Source organism: Aquila chrysaetos, chromosome 5, assembly GCF_900496995.4.
Source record: "Aquila chrysaetos chrysaetos chromosome 5, bAquChr1.4, whole genome shotgun sequence".
Lineage (NCBI taxonomy): Eukaryota > Metazoa > Chordata > Aves > Accipitriformes > Accipitridae > Aquila > Aquila chrysaetos.
Genome location: NC_044008.1, coordinates 1507393 through 1530580, shown reverse-complemented (window position 1 = coordinate 1530580; position 23188 = coordinate 1507393). Strand labels below are relative to the sequence as shown.

At 45.6% G+C, this 23188-nt stretch overlaps 1 protein-coding gene across 9 annotated transcripts in view; it reads right to left on the bottom strand.

Annotated features, from left to right (window-relative positions):
- The window catches only part of NRF1 (nuclear respiratory factor 1), a 74784-nt gene that overhangs the window by 37970 nt on the left and 13626 nt on the right, over window positions 1-23188 (bottom strand). The window contains exons 1-7 of one of the 9 annotated variants that reach the window (XM_041123860.1): window positions 16678-19208; window positions 16321-16549; window positions 14090-14204; window positions 10836-10962; window positions 10120-10260; window positions 1941-2099; window positions 710-907 (exon numbers count right to left, since the gene is read on the bottom strand). In XM_041123860.1, the coding sequence (XP_040979794.1) occupies window positions 710-907; window positions 1941-2099; window positions 10120-10260; window positions 10836-10962; window positions 14090-14204; window positions 16321-16549; window positions 16678-16806 (1098 nt within the window). In that variant the 5' untranslated portion in view covers window positions 16807-19208. Of the gene's footprint in view, window positions 1-709; window positions 908-1940; window positions 2100-10119; window positions 10261-10835; window positions 10963-14089; window positions 14205-16320; window positions 16553-16677; window positions 19209-23188 lie in introns of those variants that run through there. The other 8 variants (XM_041123861.1, XM_041123865.1, XM_030015792.2 and 5 more) reach the window with 8 other exon arrangements.

Here is a 23188-nt window from a genome sequence, read left to right as displayed (position 1 = left end):
ACCCATGAGGAGCTCTTGGGAAGTTTCAAGAGAGCGCTTAAATTGTCCACAGCCTGAGCTGTCAGAACCTGCCTCCTCACACGGGGAATACAGGGAAAACAGCAGCACCGCTGAGCCACTGCCTGAACCCTTTTGCCCAGAATCCACCCTCTGTAAAATGGTGTAAGAGGCATCCTTACTGCAGGGGGCATCATTAGGATAAATATATACTTGGTGTGTGTAATTATATATATTACACTTGGGGTGTAAGATGAAGAACAGGGGGCACAGAAATACCTAGTGCTGTAGATTAAGATACGTTTCATGCCATTAAAGAAAGGCAGTCCCACCACCTCTCCTCCCATCACTCCATCCCATTGCCATCGCAGGCGTTGTGTGGCCACATGATGAAATGTATTTGTTTGTAAATGGGTTTGTTAAATCCAGGTCAGATCCCTGAATCGCTTGACCAAATAGCTGCAGAAATGCTTGTACTGCCATAACAGGAGAACAAGGGATGGGAGTGGGGAAGAGAGAGGATGAGACTGCTTCTTTGGGTGGGAGCATTGGGTTAACAAGCCTGTGGGCTAAGACATACAGATAAAGACAAAATTCTTGAAGGACAAGTTAAGCTACCAAAAGGAGTTTGCTCTTAACCACCTCCCTGATGCAGGCAACTCAGTCCCAAATCAGCTGTGCTGGAAATGGAAAGCTGGAGGGTTTCACTCACCTGGATGAGGGACACGGTGCCATCAGGGTTACTGAAGGTTTGTACCACTGTCTGTGACGGCACCAGGTGCGCTATACTATGTGTGGTTGTAGTCTGCTGCTGTGTCTGCTGATCCTCAAACGCGTAGAGCAGGTCTTCACGCCCATGCTGCTTGTAGCAGTTCTTCACGATAGTCCGCAAAGCTTGGGTCCATGACACCTACCAGCAGAATGAAAAAGAGTGAAGAGTCAGTGTAAAAGTTTTCTGAACCACTGCAGTGTTGCTACTGCTGTGATTTGCATGCTTATCTTTACTGGGTTTTATTGGGTAGTTTTCAACAAATTCTTAAATAAATAAAAGGCCCCAATACCTAATCCCTCTCTCTTCATCCCCTCCTTTCCCCAAGACTCAGAAATGACCCTGGAGAGCTATTGCATTGCTGTGTACTGATACAGAACGAGCTCATCTGGCCAAGGGAAAGAGAAGCTTCTCAATGAAATCTGTTTTGCCAGCTTTCAAGGAATTCTAACTAAGAGATTGGGGCCAACAAGTAGAAAACCACCCCTACCTAGGAAAGCGCCAACTGCCACAGCACCATTTCCAGCCTCACAAGGCATCCCTCCCCATCCAACCAGACCTACACCAGCCTGCACAAGTCCTGCCCCTTGCACATCCTGGTAGCTTTCTTTGATTATCTTTGTGACAGGTTGGTAGAAACATCATCTGCATACCAGATCCATGGCCATAACTGATACCCAAGAACTTTTCACCCAGTTCTCTCTTTTTTTCCTGGCTCCACTGTACATCCTTGACTGCTTCCCTTTAAGTACAAAGGTCCCTGCTGCTCAGGATGGGACAGTATCCCTTCAAAGACTTCAAGAGGCTGTGATACAGACTCTGTGGTAAATGACCTGCATACTTGCAGAGTAGATTTGTCTTAGGCTAGGTAGGCTGCTTCTTAAGGCCACAGAGGTGAGCAGGTTCTGCAGCTAGCAAAAAGGGCACCCGTTGCAGAAAGAGATGTGGCTCAAATGCCTGCTTGTCACACAATGCCAGCAAGGACAGAGCAGACTAAAGGTTACACGTCTCTCACCTCATTGCTCTCCCAGGCTGAATGCCTGACATGAAGTCAAGGAAGGGCTGATGTCGTAGTTTGTTCTGTCACTCAAGGGGAAAACTATTCCCACAAAAACTGCTTGCAAGCCCCTGCGCTCAGTTTGAAGGCAGACAGACATAGGAGGGAGATACACACCCGCTGCTTCTGTTCCTCTGTGCGGACATCACTGCGAACGTTGGCCCATGGAATGTCCTCAGGCCACCAGATGGGCTTGCAGCTTTCCTTGCCCCAGCCTGGTTTCCCACGACCTGTGGAATACTTCAGCATCTCAGGGATGAAAGCTCGCAGCTGTGCCTGGAACAAACCACATAAGGGGGTTGAGAGTTTTTTTAGGAACTTGTATCTCTGGTAGTTTTGAGGTGCATAGTACAAAGTTATTACATTTAACTTCCATGGTTGTTGGAACCATCAACTGGAAGAGGCCTGAATGCTTAAGGAAGATGGACAAATACTTCACCATCTTCTCCCAAGACTCAGCTTTGTAGCATGTGGAAGAGCAGAAACAAAATAAAGTCAGCCAATTACAACAACAAGGCACAAACACACACTGTATTAACACACTTCATGGTTCAAACACTACCGTGAAGGGAGCTAGCTAACCTGAAAGGGAGAAAAAAGAAAAAAAAATCAGAATAACACAATAAAAAACCACACTTGATGTCCCCACAGTGACAGGAATTCAGACATGAGCTGGTGACGTTTTACAGAGATGCTGCAAAGAGGATGAAGCTTCAGTGAGCTGCTCGAATGTAAAAAACACAATCTCACACATACACTTCTCCACCCCTGCAGAACATAACACACACTGGACAAATTTTCTGAACCTACTTTTAACTTTTGCCAGGGTGGGGACACCTTTCAACCTGATTTTACTTCTCCTTAGCACCCACAAAAACCGGTCAACTAGTGATTGCCTTTACTATCAGGAGACAATACCTTAAAAATAGACTTGCAAAGCAAATCAAGCAGACATCACCAAGAGCAAGTAATATCCTTAGCGTTATCAAAGAGAATACAAAACTCACACAGGGTTTTATGACACATTTGGGTTTTGTACTGGGGACTGCCTGGAGCCTCAGGAAAAGGCTGGTTCAGCTCCAGAAACAGAGCAAGAAGAGAAGGAGTGCTCACGACCACATACGTCAGAGAAAACCATGTTAACTTAAAGCTAAATAGCTGCATTTAAGAACACCTCCCTGCATCCCTTCATAGCTTTAACAGCAAGTTATTTGAGCTTGTGACAGTACCACTGGGAGTCCTTGGGCCACCTTACAACCCCGAGATGCCTGCATGTTCAGGGCTCAGGGGCACAGCCATAGAAGAGAATGCCGGAGCCAGCATCGGTCGCTGTCACAGCCACGATGTGGTCCCAGCTAGCAGAGACATGGGTCAGCTCACGGAGGATCTTCTGCCATAAGAGTGTCCATTCCTCCCAGCCACGATCCTGCTTGAATGACATCAAGGTTCTAGTCTGGATACTGTATCCATTGGCTCCAAGCTGTAAATCAACTCATTTACAAGCTGCCTTTTCCATGTTAGTATGGGGAGTATGTACTAAAGTCCTCTCCAACATCTGTCAGATAGAAGAAGGGAGGAATGCTTCAGAGGAACAGGAGACTGGAGATTGTCCCTGTGGTCTCTGCAAAAAGCCTAAAGCCCCTAAGCACACTGCTAAATGCAGTGGGATCTACAGAGGCTCTTTCAGATACAGGACTGCTCTTCAAAGCCAGAGCCCAACTGGAAGATGTAATGTGGGCCTTAGCTTACACAGTTAAATAGAAAAATTGAACTGTGTTTTGGTAAAAAGAAAGCAATTTCTTTGTATGCATGATTTATTACATTGCATACAGCTTGCAGCAGTGCCTAGGGACTTTAAAGGCAATAAAAAACCAGTATACTTGTGGGTCCATATATAGTGTATCTGCTGCACATCCTAGAAGAATCATCCCTGCTCAGAGAAGCAGCTGCATTTCAGTTCCTCCACTCCATGGACATCCTGAGCCATCTCAGAGAAGCCGTACCAAAACCCTGAATTATAAACGGAGACACAAAAACCACTTTGGTGCCCTTTTTCCCAGCCCAGGCCAAGCCTGTCCATGACATCTTCCACTGCAGGGCCAACAGTCACCCTGACATGCTTCAGGTTCCCCAGATGAGGTCCCGTTTATTCAGATAAACCTGCTAGTGGCATTGAGTTGCCTGGTGCAAAAACAGTTAAAAGCTCCTTCCCAGAACTGCTGTGTGCAGGCCACGCTCCTTGTTACCAGATGGATTAATTACTGGTCCTAGGGAGTTCAGTGGCTCAAGCTACTCAAGTCACTTGTTAAGGAGGGTTTGCTTTTAATCCGCCAGGGAGACAATCAGCAGTGGCGTTACAACCTGCTCCAGCGTGAGGACTTCTCTAATTAGTGCCATAACGAGACCTCACCCAGGCAGCTCGCAGGGCTCTGACACAGGCTGTGGCACTGAGACAAAGACCCCGCATCTCTCAGGGCACAGCTGGGAGGAACCGGTGCAACCGCTTCATCTGCAGGAGCCACGCATTCTGCTGACTCCATCCACGAACCACCTGAAAATCAAACCTCTGCTAAAAAAAGACAGCAGCACACTCTGGTATGCACAGTTGACAGCTCTGGAAAGGGCTCATATAATCTATAGTATGGAGGGTTTGAGAGAAACTATAAGAAATGTTTCTTTGACATCCTTTGGTACACAGAGCGAGCGTCTTCTAAGTTTAATGTTAAAACTCAAGTGTTACTGGTAGCGACCTAATCCTGATTCTACTATTTACAATGGCCCAAAGCATGGACAACTGTACTCCAGTGCTGGAAACAACAAGTTGTCCTGCGTGCAGAGCACCCAGAAATGCTCCAGCCTTAAGGTTTATGCCCTGCTAAGGAAAGTGGTTTCTAGAAGAGAGCAAAACCCGTGCTGGGAATTTTCTACCTGTTCCCACAGCTCAGCCTCAGGATCTCCAAAAAGCAGCACCTGGGAAAAGCAAATTGAGTCCACACAGGACCTTGGCTGCACCTCAGAGTGGAAGAGGGCAAAGCAGCAACTGCAGCAAAGGACGCAGGTGTTTTGTTCACTGGCCTTTATTTTTGCAACAGCCAATTTTAGACTAAATGTTCTTTAAGTTTAAAAGTTCCAATTAATGTTTAAACATTCAGATTAAAAAGCCAGGCATCTGTCAAGGCAGCAACCAATCTGTCACCATGAATTTCCCGCTATGAAAACCTGCATGGCCCTGACTGAACTCTGCGAGGTCTCACTGCTGGGTGCTTTCTGGCAGGCAGGATGAGAGCGGGCTTGCTGCTGTCATAAATTCATCACAGCAAAGACGAGGTGCAGGGTCAGCCTGGGTGTCCTCAACAAGAAGCAATGGCACTCAGCAGATGCAGTAGTTTATGCCTGGTCACAGGAATCAAACCCAAAATTAACAACCTGGTCATCAGTGCAAAAAGCAGGAGGTGCTATGGGTCTCCTGATGGAAGTGTCTGCTCACAGATTTACTCTTTGTGCAAATCTTTCTTCCCTTCCACTCTGAAACCATGGTCAAGTCATAAGAAGGAGTGAGTAGAGTAGTTCTAACGTTTCAGAGGGGCACACGTGGGGACCAGGCTGTCCATCTCAGGATCACCACCTCCTAGCAGAGTTTGGAGAACTGAGCGCTGGACACGACTGCTTGTTCTTGCTGGAAACGAGGCACGATGCAGGCTCTGAGCTTACGTGCTGTAAAAGCAAGCAGCTGCCTGCATGACAGTTCAGAGTATACACTCATCCCTGCATCCAGTACCTTGCAGGACTCGCTACCCTTCTCACTGCTGGAACAACCATCCAGTGCCAGAGCTCAGCTGCATGGGGGACCCAATTCCTAACTCTGGGGTGCCTCCACTGCAAAACAAGGATGCTCCCTCTGCCACTTGCCAACAACCTGCTGGGAGAGCAGAAATGAAGGCTGTCCCCATACCACACCTCTGACGTGGACCAGAAGGGAGCACCAGCAAGACTCGCACCAAGGTGATGGGGTCCAGCACTGCAGGATTGTCCCTGCCCCTCCATGGAGAGGATCTGACAGCTGCAAACTGAGTTCAGTTACCGTCTTTCGGTGCGTGGCTTCTCCTACATACAAACTGTCACGTACATAAAGATATCTGCTGTTTCTGATAAAGCTTTTTGCCGGGCAGTATGCAAACACACGTCATGACTTTTGAGAGGCCCAGATAAACTTTGTTGGCTTGTATAAGCAGGCTGCAAATCATAGGGGCATATTAAGTTAAAAAAAGTCAGATTAAACAACAAATCACCTGTTCAGAAAAGCATAAACAAATTCTAGTGACCTTGGTGAGAGCTGACTGAAGCATCGACCTCAGCATTACCCAATCTTACTCCTTAATCATATCAGCGAGCAACTGAGAACAGGTTTAGGGGAAAACTCAGCTCTGACGTATAGTGTCAACGTAGCCAAAGTCTGTAAAGCAATGAGGTTTCTCTGTGTAATGGCTGCAGGGTAAGAGCCCCACTGCAATACTTTTTTTTTCTGCACAGCCGAGGTGGGTGACGCTCTCCATTCGAAAGTTTCTAGAAGCATCTTTGCTCAGGCTAGTAAAGGCTTTATTTCCCTCAAGACCACCAGGGAAGCAGAGCAATTAAAAGGAGAGTTATTTTCATCTCTTCATTGAGGAGCTAAGGCCTCTACCACCTGCCTGCTGACATCTGCAGCTGTTGAAAGCAGAGGCCTCGTTTTTCCACTCCCTGCAACACACCTCTTAATTGTGCTGCCCAATTTATATTTATAAATACTTCAGTTTTCCATAGGGCTTTGTGCAACTTAGTTGAAAAAGCTCATTTCTTGTTAGCAAATACAAAGAACTATATTGGCAGCTCTGGGAATCAAGGTTCCTACAAAACAACGATGGCATCTCTAGCAGTGCAACAGGTTGCAGCAATGTGGGAGTCAGAGTTATCATCTACTCTCTCAAACAAATGTATTTCAAATTGCAACTGTGGCAAAAAAAAAAACCAGCATGGTGTCCTCATCATATTCAGCATCTCTGTGTTTTGTTTCTATTTAAAGTTTGCCCACAAGTCTGGCAAAAACTATATAGCAGCTGGATGCTTTCAGCAACAAAATCATCTCCTAAGCACCTGTCCTGGTTTCATGTGGGATAGAGTTAATTTTCTTCGTAGTAGCTGGTATAGTGTTATGTTTTGGATTTAGTATGAGAAGAATGTTGATAACACACTGATGTTTTCAGTTGTTGCTGAGTCGTGTTTAGACTAAGTCAAGGATTTTTCAGCTTCTCATGCCCAGCCAGCAAGAAGGCTGGAGGGGCACAAGAATTTGGGAGGGGACACAGCCAGGGCAGCTGACCTAAACTGGCCAAAGGAATATTCCATACCATGTGACATCATGGCCAGTATATAAACTGGGGGGAGTTGGCCTGGGGGGGATCACTGCTCGGGAACTAACTGGGCATTGGTCAGCGAGTGGTGAGCAATTGCATTGTGCATCACTTGTTTTGTATATTCAAATTCTTTTATTATTAATAACAATAATAAATTGGCAATAATATTATCATTATTATTGTCTTCCTTTCTGTCCTATTAAACTATTCTTATCTCAACCCACAATTTTTACTTTTTCTTCCCGCGATTCTCTCCCCTATCCCACTGCGGGGGAGGGGAGTGATAGAGCAGCTGTGTAGTGCTTAGTTGCTGGCTGGGCTTAAACCACAACAGCACCACATGCAGCATCTTAGTCTTTGAAAATTGTACAAGAAGAAATACCTGCTGGGTTGTGAAAAATCCACCCAGGATTCTAGTGCTCTGCCCTCAAGTAGCCTGCAGCCATTCAAAGATCTCAAACATTTTTTAAAGACATTTACAAAACATCATCCCTATATGATGTGCAGGGAAACTGAGGCAGCACAGCACTGGGTGCCCACAACATGCACGCACACCACAGTGGCTGGGCTAACTGGGACAGCAATGGTTAGCCAAACGGGGCACAAAGAGTGTGGACTCTGTCCACAGCTCAGGAGAAACCTTCTTCACAAAGCTGTTTTGAGTTACCACATTGCCCTAAAAAGACAAGGGCTACTCGTAACAAGATACTTGTTTTACCATAATGCAGCATGAGAGGACTTGAAATAAGAGGCTCTACGTTGCTGTGCTGTTGCATCAGCAGTTTGCATGCTTGCTGACCAAAGGCCCTGCAGAACATGGAGAAGAAAAATGGTTTCTTATTTAACAGAGCCACAAGAAGCCTGGGAACACAGGAGTGTTGCATGTGGGGGTAAAAAAAACCAGCCTTGCCAGCAGCTAGTGTCTCGGCCTGGAGAGCTGCTTCACATGTGGCAATGCAGAGCAATGAAGCCCCAGGGGCAACTTGGCTTGGCCAAAACTTTGTGCAAGGTTTCCTGAAGACCAAGGCCGTGTCATGTTTGAAAGAAAAAAAATCTTCAACCTTATTTTTAGCTTAACATGAAAAGTATTAGTATTTTATCCATAGAATTCTATGGATATTAGTATTTTATCCATAAAATAGAAGCAGAAAATATTTCAGCCACCTTTGATGTTAAAATATTTAATTTTCAACTCTATCACAAATAATAAACAATATGCATTATAAATCCAGCTGAAGGCTTCTCTGAAGTGAGAGCTTGTCACTTTTATTGCTGCTTTGATGGCATGTGCAACATTAACAGCCAAACAGTTGATAGATCTTTTTATTGGCCCTTTTATATGTGCACATATTCTGCGCACTGCAAACCAGAGAAGTTTCTCAGATGTATTACTGGATTGCAACAACCTCACATCCTGATCTCATTCATCCACACTCACTTCTCTCTCTCTCTCTCATTTCTTTCCAACACTCAACCAGCAACAGCTCATTGTCTTTGTTCCTTCCTCAGAGCCCACGTGCTGTGGGTACGGGCACCTCCAGCTTCACTATTTGCACCGTGCTAGGATGGCCTCCCTCTGCCCAAGCAAACCTCCACATAGATGTCTCCTTGTTTTAAGCCCTAGATGCTCCTCTTGCTGTTACTCAGCTTAATTACTACAATGATGAGGCCATAAAGAAGTCAGATAAACACAAGCATTTTGTTTGCCAATACAAATGAACTCAGAGCTACAAACCTGTGTTCTTTTGGTGGTCTCTCATTTTACTTTAAAAGTAAAATGTTTCAATTTTTTACTTTCCCATTTCCATGGGAAACTGTTGATTATACAAAACAAAAGCTGCCTGTGAACAGCTCTTGGAGATACCACCTTTCACAGTGGCTTAAAAACCTAGCCAAATCTAAGTTTTGTCTTATGTTGTCATGGCTTAGGAACACAATCTGTTACCAGCCAAGGCACAGTAGATTTCTTTGTAAAATTTTGTTAGAAGTGTGAGCTTGTCTGATTCCACCTAAGTAACAGAAATGGTGTTCTGACCAGAAAGTGATCTTGCTGCAGAGCACAGAGGAAATCCGCACATCTTTGCTCTACTACAACACCTCTTTGTATGTTGCCCAAAGCCTCCAACTCTTCCATCTTGCTACTCCCTCTGAAGAAACTGGCTTTCAGCATTTAAAATTTGTTGTGGTGCATCAGACTGAGTGCATCCAGAACCTCCTGCAAAACACACTCACCTGCATTCAGGTTCTGTACCCCAGGGGAAGGAGATTTCCCTACAGAGGAACCCTCCCACACCAAGGAAGCTTCCCTGGGGGGTCCCCTCCACTTTCTCCTAGCAATAAGGAAGTCAGCAAAGGGCTGGACCTGGAGAGAAAGGGAGTCCCCCACATGCCTAGGGCAGATGACTCCCTGTCTCCATCAGAAGTATCACTCAGGGTCTGATCTGGAGTTAAACCATTGGTAAGCTCCCCTCTGCTCCAATCCACAGCAGAAAAGTGAGGAGGGAACGAGCTAGAGCACACAAGAAAGGTCCAAGGAGCATAAGCCAAAACGGTACGGCACAAGCCACTTTCCTGACCTCAGTGCCTAAAAATCACTGTGAAGTGCAGAACAAATATTTTCCCTGTTCATAGTTTATGGGAGGTGACAAAAACAGCTCAAAGGGGAATGCTCCCAGCAGCTGAGCTCTAGTCCTTACCTGCATTTCTACTGTTTCATGTAGAAAACAAGCACCAATAACAAAGCTTCACATCTAACTACTATCTGAGCTGTTACAGTCCCACAGGAAAGAGGCGATCAAATGCATCCCCTGGAGGTGTAGACATAAGCTCCCCTGCAAAAATAACAGGATGTGACTGCAAGATGCCAAATCTCTCTCTCTCTGGTTCTGCCATGTCTGGCTGCTTACCTGGGTCATCTTGTCCACTGAGACGGGAATGCCATCAATGGTGAGGGGCGGCAACTCCGAGTTAACCTCTTGAGGCGCAGGAGCATGCTCTGCTAGTGCGGACTCCAGGTCTTCCAGAATCATGCTCTTGTACTTGCGTACCTGTGGGGAATCGTTAAGCTCAGGTAAACAAGGTAAGGAGCACCAGGAGAGGTGAGGGCAAGGATGCAGGGCCAGTCACCTTCCCCAAGGTGCTGCAGAACAGCAAACAATGCCACAGCTGGCAAGAAAAAATACCCACTGGCCCCGAAGACTTGGCTGCATTGAAGAGCTGATGATGAAACATCAAGTAACACTGGCAAGCAGAATTATTTATGGGATTAACAGAAAAGTTCTGAGGCAAGACTTATGGTCAGGATCTGCTCCATTTACTATCTGGTCTGCAATAAGGTGCAAGCACTGACAGCCAAGCTGAGTTCAAACACGTCATTACTACCTGCTCCCTCTGATTTTTAATCCAGGGTATTCAAACTTGGTGAGATGTGCTAGGCAACCATTCATGCAGAGAAGACAGGACCTCAGTGCTACCTTCATGGCCATACAATCTGAACTCCTGTTTCCAGGGTTTTAAGCATGACCTTCAGATCACTACTAGGCTTGCAAGGCTGCCTGGAGCAGAATGAAACCTGCAGAGAAGGTGAGCAATTTATTATGTAGTTTTTCCTAGAGACACCTACCACGTTCTCCAAGGGTGCAGCACCAAATACTTTAAAGACAGGATTGGGTTTGGAGGGCGAGATGCACAGAACGATGGCCTGCTGCCCCACTCTGGTGGTGTACTCATCCAGCGTGGCTCGGAGCTTCCTGAAACAGAGGCATAAAACAGTGAATAGGTATCGGCTGAAAGCCCCGCAGAAACATGACCCTTTGCATTGTAAACTCTCTTTCTTAATGCTACCCATTCAAAAACCAGGTGAGAAACAGAGCCCCAGCTGGTCAGATTAGCCACATATACCGCTTCTTCCTCTGCTCCCGCAGGCCTGCTGTGTTCCCTGCAGTCACCCAGCAGCTCAAATATCAATTATTCTCCCTTCTCTCCTTTTTCCATTGATGTAAAAAGTAGAGAAATCACCAGAGCAGCAAAGCTAGGACAGCAAGAGTCTGCATATCCGCTCTGTCACTGTCTAAGTATATTACCAATACAAAACTTGTAAGGTAGAGAACTTGAACGATTCAACATGAGGACTGCAAACACAGGTTATTTTACATCCAGCCTCATAACAGTGCATTGCAATTCTCTAGTACCAAAGTCCTGCTCAAACCAGAACTGTAAGAATTCAACCTACAACTACAGGACAGGCAAGAACAAGGAATATTGCAACAGCTCGGCACAGGAAACCCAGGTATTCAGACATCTGCCACATCAGCAAGTCCCTTTGGAACAACCTCTCTGTAGGAAGAAAATGTTCCATCATATACTCTCAGCCTCTTATTCACTTTTAAGCAATGCAAGAGAATGTGTCAGAAATGTTGGCAGAAGCTAATAAAGCAAGAGAGAAGTAGCAGTTATCACCAGATAACCTGAGCACTCCGTAAGGTGACAGTTTAATACCTGCCCTGGTCATTTCAGAACCTGCTGTTAGTAGCAGACGTTGCCAAAAAGCACCACCACCACCACCAGCTATGCAGAGACCTAGAATCAGAAACTGTAACTTCCCACCCAATTCACAGTGGTGTAAATATCAAGCACAAACATGTCAAACTGATCAGAGTGCAAAAAAATGATGCATTTTATCAGTAACTTGCATGTAGTTAAATGAAGTAGTTGCATGAAGGGAGAAGAAATAATTCCTTTAAATAGGGCTTTCTTTAAAAATATATTGTTTGTATTTCAAGAGGGAAAACAATTTGCTCTTCAGAAACGTTGCAATAAACATGGCTGAGTCAGCAGAGTTGGGGGAAGGAAGGAAAAGCAGAATGGAGCTATTAAAAAAAAAAAAAAAAAAAAGTAGTCCACTCCCAGGGAATATTATTTAACACTAACCCTGCTCCACTTCTTTCCAGTTTGATCATGTGCAAAGGGTGTTGTGGGACTCAGCAATGAGTAAGCAGAATAAGGAAACCAACTTAATTTCTCACCAACTTTACAAGAGTTAGACTAGGAGAGAGGGAGAAAAGGTGAAACTCTGGCCATCGCTACTTCAGCGCATTAAGTGTGCACGCAGGAGGAAGTCAGCAAGAAACAGAGTGACAAATACTCCAACTCAACATAACTGTGGTGGGTTGACCCTGGGTGGACGTCAGGTGCCCCACCAAAGCTGCTCTATCACTCCCCTCCTCAAGTGGACAGGGGCGTGAAAATATAACAAAAGGTTTGTGGGTCGAGATAAGGACAGGGAGGGAGGGACCACTCACCAATTACTGTCACGAGCAAAACAGACTCAACTTGGGGAAAATTAACTTAATTTATTACCAATCAAACCAGAGTAGGGTAATGAGAAATAAAACCAAATCCTGAAACGCCTTCCCCCCACTCCTCCCTTCTTCCCAGGCACAGCTTCACTCCCGAATTCTCTACCTCCTCCCCCACAGCGGCGCAGGGGGACGGGGAATGGGGGTTGGGGTCAGTTCATCACACGTTGTCTCTGCCGCTCCTTCCTCCTCAGGGGCAGGACTCATCACTCGTCCCCTGCTCCGGCGTGGGGTCCTCTCTCCCCGGGCTGCAGGTGGAGATCTGCTCCCCCGTGGACCTCCCTGGGCTGCAGGGGGACAGCCTGCCTCACCGTGGTCTTCCTCACCACGGGCCTGCAGGGGAATCTCTGCTCCGGCGCCTGGAGCATCTCCTCCCCTCCTTCTGCACTGACCTTGGTGTCTGCGGGGTTGTTTCTCTTACATGTTCTCACTCTTCTCTCCGGCTGCAGTTTCTGTGCCCCAACAACATTTTTTTTCCCTTCTTAAATCTGTTATCACAGAGGCGCTACCACCGTCGCTGATGGGCTCAGCCTTGGCCAGCGGCGAGTCTGTCTTGGAGCCGGCTGGCCTTGGCTCTGTTGGACATAGGGGAAGCTTCTAGCAGCTTCTCACGGAAGCCACCCCTGTAACCCCCCTGCTACCAAAACCTTGCCACGCAGACCCAATAAAACAACCCAATTAAATCTAAAACAGTTTAAAAAGCAAAATTGCTTTGTTCCAAAACCTAGTAAATAGTACCAGCCAATATTTACAAACGTTTCCTGAAAATGGAATTGCAGGTGATCTCTCCAGGCTTGCAGAAACCCTGTGCAGTCACTTCAGCACCAGTGCTCCTAGGTGGCCATCAGGTGGACAGACAGCCTCAGAGCACCTGTAATGCAACACCTGAAGGGCTACGGAAGCTTGCTGTCTACAAAGCAAGTTTCTAAAGCCAAAGAAAGTGTTTCGGCTCTGGCAGGTATCTCCCCTCAATTATTCTCCCCCAACACTGTGTGCTACAGGCTGAGTCAGTCTTCAGCACGGAGCTCACACAATGGGGTCCCCTGGCAAAGGAAAATCAGGACCGCACAGACTAGATTTTTTCACAGGATCATTTCATAACGCAGAAAAGACTTTTTTCATTAGGTAGATAAGTCCTTTGTGCCACCGCAGAGCTGGGATATGGCTGTAGCTCCAGATTCTCAGGCCAGCCGCTGTTAAAGCCACTATGGATATCTTGCAAGGCATGTCTTACCATGACAGATTTAAATTGTGACTAGCTGGGGTTAAAACAGAATGGTGGATCCCACCGGAATGGTCATGTCAGTCCCAGTGATCATAATATCACATTAAAGATGAATAGAGCTGCAATTTAACCCATTTCTGCAAACTAAAACACAGCTCTTGGGTTCTAGAAAAGATGCCCAAAAAATTCCCAAGCTGGGCAGCTTCTGGACAGCACATGGTCTCACCAAGCACAGCACTAGAGACAGATCGAGGATGCAGACTGAAGTGTCAGAGCGCAGGCAGGAGTCCTTACCGTAGCAAACGTGTCTGCTGCCTCTTGCGGATTGATGGGTTGGATTCAAAAACGTGTGGTCGCTTTCGTTTTTTACCCGTTGCCACGGCAGCAGCTGCTGCCATCCCCACAGGGCCTGGAAATCAAACCACAAAGGGTGAATCAGCACACGCAACTCAGGAATTGGCCAAAAAGAACATTGCCATTGCCCCCCTCCCAGGGAGGGGTGCTATGGGTTTAGCTGAAGGGCCTCCCCACTGAACTGGGGTGACCCAAATTCCCCGCTGAGCTCCCCAGCAGCCGGGATCCCTCCTCTCCAGCATCGGAGTCGTGTCTCAAGAGGCTCCATTCCCTAGACTGGCAAATCCCAGCTCAGTCCCAGGTGAAAGTCACATATTTCAGTCCACAGTTTTCCCTACAATCACATAATTATGTATTTTATCTTCCAAACATACTGAAAAACTCTCAAGTATGCCAAGACTTTCAATAACTGACTGCAATTGAGGAGATCCCGGTAGCAAGGGAGAAGAGACCAGGTACAACACCATGAATCCTGCTCGGACACCTCAGCTACAGCGCCAGGAGTCCGAGGCTTTCCCCAGGGATTAAGGACCAGCTCTGATGGGAAAGAAATTGTAAATCCAGAGCTGCTGGCAGCATCCTGCAACAGTCCCCTGAGGAACAGCGGGGACCATGGCAGGGCAGTGCTATTGCTTTCATGACCAAACTCTAGACAGAGTCTATGTAAGGGGAAGTTATGTTAAGTTAATTGGAAGTAAACCAAGTAACATAATGTATGGTGCTTCTATTGGTGATCTCCAGAAATGAGTGCAGCGTCAGAGTCAAAAAGCTCTGGGGTCTAATGCAGGCTCAAGGACTTGCCTTTGACTCCCGAGCAGACCTCAGTTGCTCTGTGTGTAGTTTCTCCACATGACAGAGGTGAAAGATCACATCAGGGGTCATAAAAACCACCATATTTTTGTGTTTAACAAAGATGCAGCTATTGGATCAGGAAGTCCTAAGCTACCGATTGGTGAAAGCTGGTAGATGGTAACGAAAGTTGCGTCCGATGATATGTTTTCTCTACGCAGCTGCTCTGGGAGACGGGATGCTGTAATGGACAGAGCTCTGGGTGACACTACAGAGCCAGGTTTTGTTAATCAGTAATGAACTACCTGAGCACTACCCACAGCAGACACAGCAAGCACTGCTGCATACTGCTCCAACGATCCTGTGCTTGTGAAAAAAGAATAAAAACGTTTCCTTTTGGGAGACTGTAAAAACATTTGCTCAGGAGAAGTGAGAGAGTGCTACACTGGGCTCTTGGGCAAGCTTTGGGCTGGATGTGTCAGCCCATGCCATGAACTGCAGCTGCCTGCCTCAGGGAAGCGGGGCTGCTCCTGGCTCGTGGTGCCCACTTGGCCAGGGGCTGGAGGGGCACCCGGCAGCCCCTGCACTGGGAGGGCTCGCAGGCAGGCGAGAGCCACCAGATGCCCCTCCTGCAACCACCAGCTGGGACTGAAAAGCTTGTGTGCTAGAAGTGAAGGAGGAAAGAAAAAATCCTGCAGGAGCTGAGGTTGGAAAATTAATAAGCAAAGGGTGTGGGATGCTCAGTGGGGCGGTGGAAATTCACAGGTCCAGTCAAGCACATCAAAAGCTTTATTCCTCAGATAAAGTCTGATAAGGAGTCAGACAAGTCTGTGAGTGCTTATTTATCACTGCATTTTTCTACTGCTGAGGTAGATCCACTACAAGGCAAATCTGGAGGACATTTGGCAGGGGCTTCACTGGAAGGAGTAAGTGATTCTGAAATACTTTCCCAGTCCAGATATGCCAGGACCCTTTGTGGCATCTCCTTGGGAGAGGCCTAGCATGTGAGCTCCCTGGATAAGCAGGGTTGCATAGCACTCCTGGGTTATTTTTGCTGTTGTTTATATGGGCCTGAAATAAGCTTGCTCTTTGACATACGTGATATTTTAGTTTGGGGTTTTTGAGGCAGCATTTACCAGGGACCTTTTTTATTGTACAAATCAGTCTCTTATTCCCAGTACCTCTATATTACACACAAAGTGATGCAAGATTCAAGCAGCCAGCAGACCTTGCAAAGAAGCGCTATTAAAGCCAGGGCAGTAAGGAAGCATTCAGAGCATCCTGTGGGGTGACAAGATCACCCACCACCCTCAAGCGCTGTTCACGACCTCTGCACAAACACTTCATTAGGCGAACAACACCGAGCATCCCGCTGACTTTACCTGCCGCAGCCAGGTGGGCGGTGACCTCGTCGGCAGCCGTGGAGTTGAGGATGTCAGAGTCATCGTAGGAGGTGTCCTCCGGTGAAGACGGCGAGTCTTCGTCTGCACTCAGCATGCTGTGCTCTGTGTAGGTGGCCACATGGACCTGCTGCACCTGCTGGGCCACTGCGTGGGCCTCGATGGTGGCCATGTGCTCTGTTTGGGTCACCCCGTGTTCTTCCATCAATAGCTACTGTTAGAGGAGACAAAAATCACAGGAAGGGGTTACTGACACTGACGTACCGAAAGGGAGGGCAGACAAAGGTTTCTAAGCCAGCTATGTGAGCAGGCCATGACCAAGAGGGAACAAGAGATTACCTCCCCCAGCGGCAGTGGTCTTCTATGAGAGGGAAATAACGACCGCACCAGGAGCCAGAAGAGGAGCTTTAACAGTTTTGAAAAAGCCATACTTCCAACCAACATGGCATAGCACCCAGAAGCAGTCATCTTTGCTAGAGGAAAGGTCTTTAAGGATCTTGCAGCCCTGAGATTATGTGCCCCACACACACTACCTGCTAAGAGGTCTGATCTTCAAGATCTAGCTTTCAGGGAAGATGCTCAAGGGCGATACACAACCTCTCTCTTCCAACTTCAATAGCTCAGGACACAAACAAGGATGCCAATACAGATGTTTACTGGCAGCAAGGTGCGTTCTACAGACCACTTTTGTTGCATTACTTGTTTAGAGTCCGGAAGCAGGCAAAATCATTACAACCCAAGCACAAATATTACATAAAGCATATTTATTTAATGCATCTAGTGGTAAACCACTGAGCAAAGTAGCAGCTTACGTAGTCAGCAGGGCACTGGACCACACACCAGGAACATAAATCTGTGCAGAAGGAACAAGACAGGAGATACGCAGAATTTTCAGTGTGTGCCTACTACACGTTTGTGGAAAAGGAACAGCACATCCTTAAGATATTTTTCAAACTACATTAGAAGAATTAGGACATCAACCCTCAAAAACAGATTCCCCAAAACCCTCAAGGCAAACAGCAGAAGGAAAGAGATGACCAGCTGTAGGGAATAATAAAATATTCCCAGCAAATTCTGACCCCATAAGTATGGCCACTGAATTTAAAGCTCTTGACTGACACCTTCTTCATGGAAACCTGTTCATGTTGTCAGGAGGAGAGAGCCAGGAGCACGGACAGAGACTGTAGAGTGGTCTCAGATACATGGCTGGGTAACTGCTCTATGAACTCAGACAAGCCACCACACACAGCTTTGTCCTTCAAAAGCTTTCAATGGATTCTATCATCCATATCATGCCATAAATACATGACACTTGCAAACGATCACCATGACAAAAACCTCAGCCTGGCAAAATAATCACCAGGCTTCTACTGACCATAAAAAAACCACATTCTGATGACCAAACCATGGAACACCATGGCAGGACTGATGAGACACTGGGACCCAGACCAGGAGAAAGTACTTTGTCAAGAGGGTTATTTTGACCAAAATAACCAATAGTCATACACAAAAAAGGAGCAACTAATTGACACATGGCAAGAGAGACTATTACAAAGGTGGGAAGCTCCATGGAAGAAATGGAGAAGAACGGAATACACCTCAGCTGAAGCCGCTAACGTGGGCAAATAGGAATAGAAGATTAGGTGGGAGGCAGAAGGATGTTAAAGGAGAGGACCAGAGTCTTGCTCTAAATTCAGGAGAGAGTACAAAGGGACAAGGCTTGACCAAAGCTGTGAAGGAAGAAGTATTTTTTGCAGCAGCATTTTAAGCAGCAGAAGTTCAGAAGCAAGGAAGCTGTTGCCATAGCCCAGACAACAAATGGAAGAAAAGGTAGGGTGGGGAGTGACTGGTATTTAGATGCATATATTTCTGCCTCAAATCTACTGACCAAAGAGCTGAAATATGACAGATGTTACATTTCTTTTTCCACCACCAGCTGGTTTCTAAAGGCTTGTTTCCATATGCCTCGAAATGTCTTCTGCAACTTAGTGAACTGAACGTATGGACATTTATAAAACAGCTCTTCCAAAGGCAGTTCCAACTTGAAGATACCAAAAATAGGGATCCAATTATTTTAGAGAGTCCTGTCCTCAAAACAGGACCCATTTCCCACATTTTACTTAAGCGCATCTGTTTTTACAGGAAACAAAAGCTGCATCTCAAACGCAGGGCAAATATTCCCTGGACAGCACTAAGAGAAAGCTTCCCATTCAAATGCCAGAGGCATGTACGTTGTTGAACAGGGGATGCAATGAAGTCTCTGGTGTAGCAGCAGGACCAAGATATTGAAAGGAGGCTTGGAGTGAGCCAAAGAAGTCCACTGAATAAAAAGTCAAAACACTCATTACCGTGCATACATTACAACAACCAAACCATGCTGTTCTTGCCATACTTCAGCCACACAGAGGGTGGTTGCAATCTATCACCTCATCTGGACTTGCCCAGCCAGCCAAGACTTTTGCAAACATTGTGTTATCCCTGAAATGGCTGTGGGCAGTCAGACAGCCACCCACTTGCTCAACAGATGGTGGTTTCCCAACCACCACATCCTAGGGTTTAGGATGAGTTAGCTCCACATATTCACTTGCAAAATGAATTCATTCCTTCTGCAGCCTTGGTCTTCCCAAGAAGCCAAATCTGACCTAGCCACTTTGGCATGGTTTCTCATTTACTAATACAAAGAAATCCAGGTGCATCTTTCCAAAGGGTTACTGAAATTTCCAAAAAGCAAAAATCAATCTCCAAAGCATTTCGCCCTGCTCAACTTTGTCCAGTTAACCAACAATTCAGACCTTAGAGGCCGAGCTCGTCGCGATGTACTAGCCTCCCTCTGCTGATCAGAGAGGGAGGCCACAGCAACCTGCCTTCTAACACAGACATCGCGGATTTGTAGCTAAAACACAAAAAAAGGGTCCAGATTACAGAATCCCTTTATTTTTCATGTCTGTCTATGGCTGGTTTCTCTCCAATGCTATACACACTTCTAACAACAAGAATCACATAAAATGAACGGCTTCTACTAAGAGACTACAATTTCCACATGTAACACCAACTTCATTGTGGAGCATCAAAGCTAACTCCATTAATTTTGACATCTTCATGGGGGATAGAAGCAGAAGGGAACTGTATGTATTTAGGCAGTGGATTTTCATCCATGAGATGCCAACAGTGCTCTAACGCACAGCTACATTCTAAATGTTAGGGTGGTACCAGTTTGGGTGTCCCAGCTCAGGAGAATCAGTCTGGTTAAAACCAGGGACCTGTATTCCCTACTGAGATGGGAGGAAGGACTTGGTCACATATTTAATCTTGCAGCCAGCCGGTGTGTGATGGAGGGAAGCTTGGTCTAGCAGCTAAAACAAAGAAACAAGTATCAGGATACAGGTCCAGTACTGCAAGCTGCCCAGATACTAAGATGACCATGGCACTAGGTCATGACCATGGACTCTGTACTGGGAAGACTAGGAAAGAGGCACATGTCCTGTATTTACACTCCCACCAATATTATTGCCCTAAGAAACTGAGGGGGTTTTGTCCATGAAACACTAAGAGATCCCCTAAAAGGTCCTAAATGGTATGGATGGGAAACAATTCAATCTGGACCACAAACAGATGTTTTCAAACTTCTGTCTTCCATCCAGGCCTGTGCTAGAGGAACTCAAGCCTGTGGGACAGCAGAAGTACTGTTGTGAGACTGTTACAAACCTACTGAGGTTACAGCTAAAGCCAAATCACCTTTTAACTCACAATCCTCCCTAAAAGGCTGCTAGAGTTAGATGTTGCTGTTGTCCAACCTGTTTACAACTCAGATTGTAATACTAGAACCATCCCAAAATAGCAGCAATTCAAATACTGCCAGTAAGGAAGGGACTAAGATGCTGAGGTACACTGAAGCAAACAGATTTGTTTGAAGCAAAAATTTGTTTGAAAAAAAATCAGCCATTAATGTCCTTCCAAGGAACTTAATATGCCATCACCATAGAAAAATGGTCAAGGAAAATTAAAAAAAAAAAAAAAAAAAGAAATAGCTCAGCAGGCCAGACCTTTCCCAAGCTACCATGCTTTTTCTGAAAGGGTATATTGGTGCTTTCCTTTATGGAGCAATACCATTTTAACTACTTTCCATTAAAACAAAAAATGTATTTATCCACAGAAAAACATGACCAGAACATAACTGACAAAGCATAGCAACCTTTTAGCTCGTCAGGAGATGACTGCAAGACAACAGATGCTTCAGATACTGTTTCCTTCAGAAGGAAACCTGTTTGAATCAAGAGGCAGTCTACAACTGACACCAATAAAAAAGATGGTTTTTTTATAAATAAAATTGGTAGTAGACTGAAACTATGCATTTCTGAGTCAGCAACTGGACAGCTGGGTAAGCAACATCAATACTCCTCATGGGCATGTGAATTTAAACACACGTGCATTTGATCTAGTTTTTATGGGCATATGTCCTGCTTCAGTGCACGGTGCCTTCTTGAATTTTGGCATTTTTGGAAACAGTTAGCTATAAGCAATGACTGGGATAATCAATAGTAAGGCCATCATGTTTATTTAAAGATGAGTCCACTTGATTCAAACAAGGTCTAATAACCATCAATCTACTACAAACTCTTTCCTCCCTCCACCACCTCCGTTCCAAAAGAGACCAAGGTACACGCTGCAACGTATGAAGGTCACTTGTTTCCTCGGTGGCACTATTAGATTTTCTCACTCTCTATCTTTCCTGCCTATATAAAAGAAGGTATAAGCTGGAAAAAAGGCAATGAACTACTACAGCTCTTCAGTAAACCCTGCAGCCTGCCCAACTGTGCACACAACAACACAAGCTCTAGTAATTAATTTCCAAGTTGTAACTTGGACTAATTCTAGTTTAACCTGAGAGCTGGCTTCATTCAATGCAGGTTTACTACTTTTCCAACTTCTGCACTATTTTCATACCTGCACATTTTCCTTCCACAAAATTTCCAAATGTCTCCAGAATCATACACTGAAGGGCACTGAGCGTTATCTTTGAGTGTTGAAACCTTGGGTAGTTATTCATATATTGATATTATTCCCAAAGGATTCCTGATACAAGTCAGTCAGGCTTTGTGGGCAAACAGCTTGACTGGCAGTTTCTGCTGGTGATTACCAACTTGTTGATACTGTTGTTGCCCCAGCAGCAAAGCATCTCTGTTATGCATCCGAAGGGTCCTTGCTTGGATTTGAACAGGGATTCAGGCACAGGGCATGAAAGGAAAGTTGTTCTTGATTAATTTTAGAGATGAGCATTCATTGTTCCAGAAGAGGAAGGTTTATTCCTGTTTCCCTTCAAAAACCAGAACAGTTTCAGGTATAAGGAAACCCTAATGATATGATGATGCCTGCAAAGACATTTCCTGGTAGTTGTAGCTTAGTCCAGAAGCCTTGGATGACAGCCAGAAGTATTTTTAAAGTCATTTAAAGTGCTTAAAAAAATATGAGGATAAAGTCCCTCTCATCACACAGTGCAGTTGCTTCATGACTGTGTCAGAGGTTCCTTTGATGTACTGTCAACTATGATCAATGGCTGTTGACACCATCACTGGAAGAATACCAGATGCAGGAGGAGCAAAGCAAACTAAAATAGCAGAAGCCGTACCATTCAAACCAGCAGAAAACAACAGAATCTGAACATAAACCCCATAAATTCTACATTAAACTTAAAACGACATGGATTAAAACGAAGGTCTCGTCTGCTCAGTGTAATCTGGCGTGTGAATGTAAAGAGATATAACTCAACCCATACAAAACCTTGTGGGTTATCCCACTGTAGAAACTGTCCTCTACCACCACCATCTAGTTTAATGTTGCTTCATGGGTGCTTTAAACTGCGCCAAAAATAAAATGTCCACACCAGAAAAAATGATGAGGTACACCAGCATGCCTGGAAAAACTCTCTTACACAGACAGGGCTTGGACTTATTTTTATCCTTTAGACCGCTGAAGCGGTTTTACTTCAGATGCTGTAGAAGCACAAGACACTGCCCTCTGAGACAGTCTTAACTTAGAGATGAGCATTTATCTGCTGGCATTTTAAATCATGCAGCTATTTTTACTAACTCATCCAACACAATGCCTAATTCATCTGAAACCCTGTTCAGATTAACAATAAATAAAAGAAACGCTGGGTCTCACTTCTTTGGCGGTTTAAATAATTTTAAAAGGATGCAAAATATGAATTATCTGAATGAAGACTGAAGGAGAAAGGTTGAGACCCAGAATATTTTGACAGAGACCTGCTCTGCGCTCTCCCACGCATGCACAGCTCACTCGTGGCATGTGTGCTCAGATCCCTCCTAAGAAAGCAGCCGCTGCATGAAAGGGAGCTCGGGGAACAAGTTTTAAATGAAAAGAGGGTAGATTTAGATCAGACATAAGGAAGAAATTCTTTACGATGAGGGTGGTGAGAGACTGGAAGAGGTTGCCCAGAGAGGTGGTAGAAACATTCAGGGTCAGGTTGGACCGGGCTCTGAGCAACCTGATCTAGTGGAAGATGTCCCTGCCCATTGCAGAGGCTTGGACTAGATGATCTTCAAAGGTCCCTTCCAACCCAAACCATTCTGTGATTCTATGATTCTACAGTTCTGAAAGGGGGTGGGAACAGCTAACAGCCTCGTCAACATCCAAACCACCAAATATAAAGTTCTCATGTTCAAGTTTTGCAACCAGACCTTACTTCTGCTTGGGCATTTCAGAGCTCACTCGATGAGCAAACCTCTCTTCTGTAAGCCAACACCATACAACCAAAGAAGTCACTGTGAAAAAGCGTGGGCTGTCTTTCTTACAAAACTTGCTTCTTCGTCAAATAGAGTTCTGTATTTTC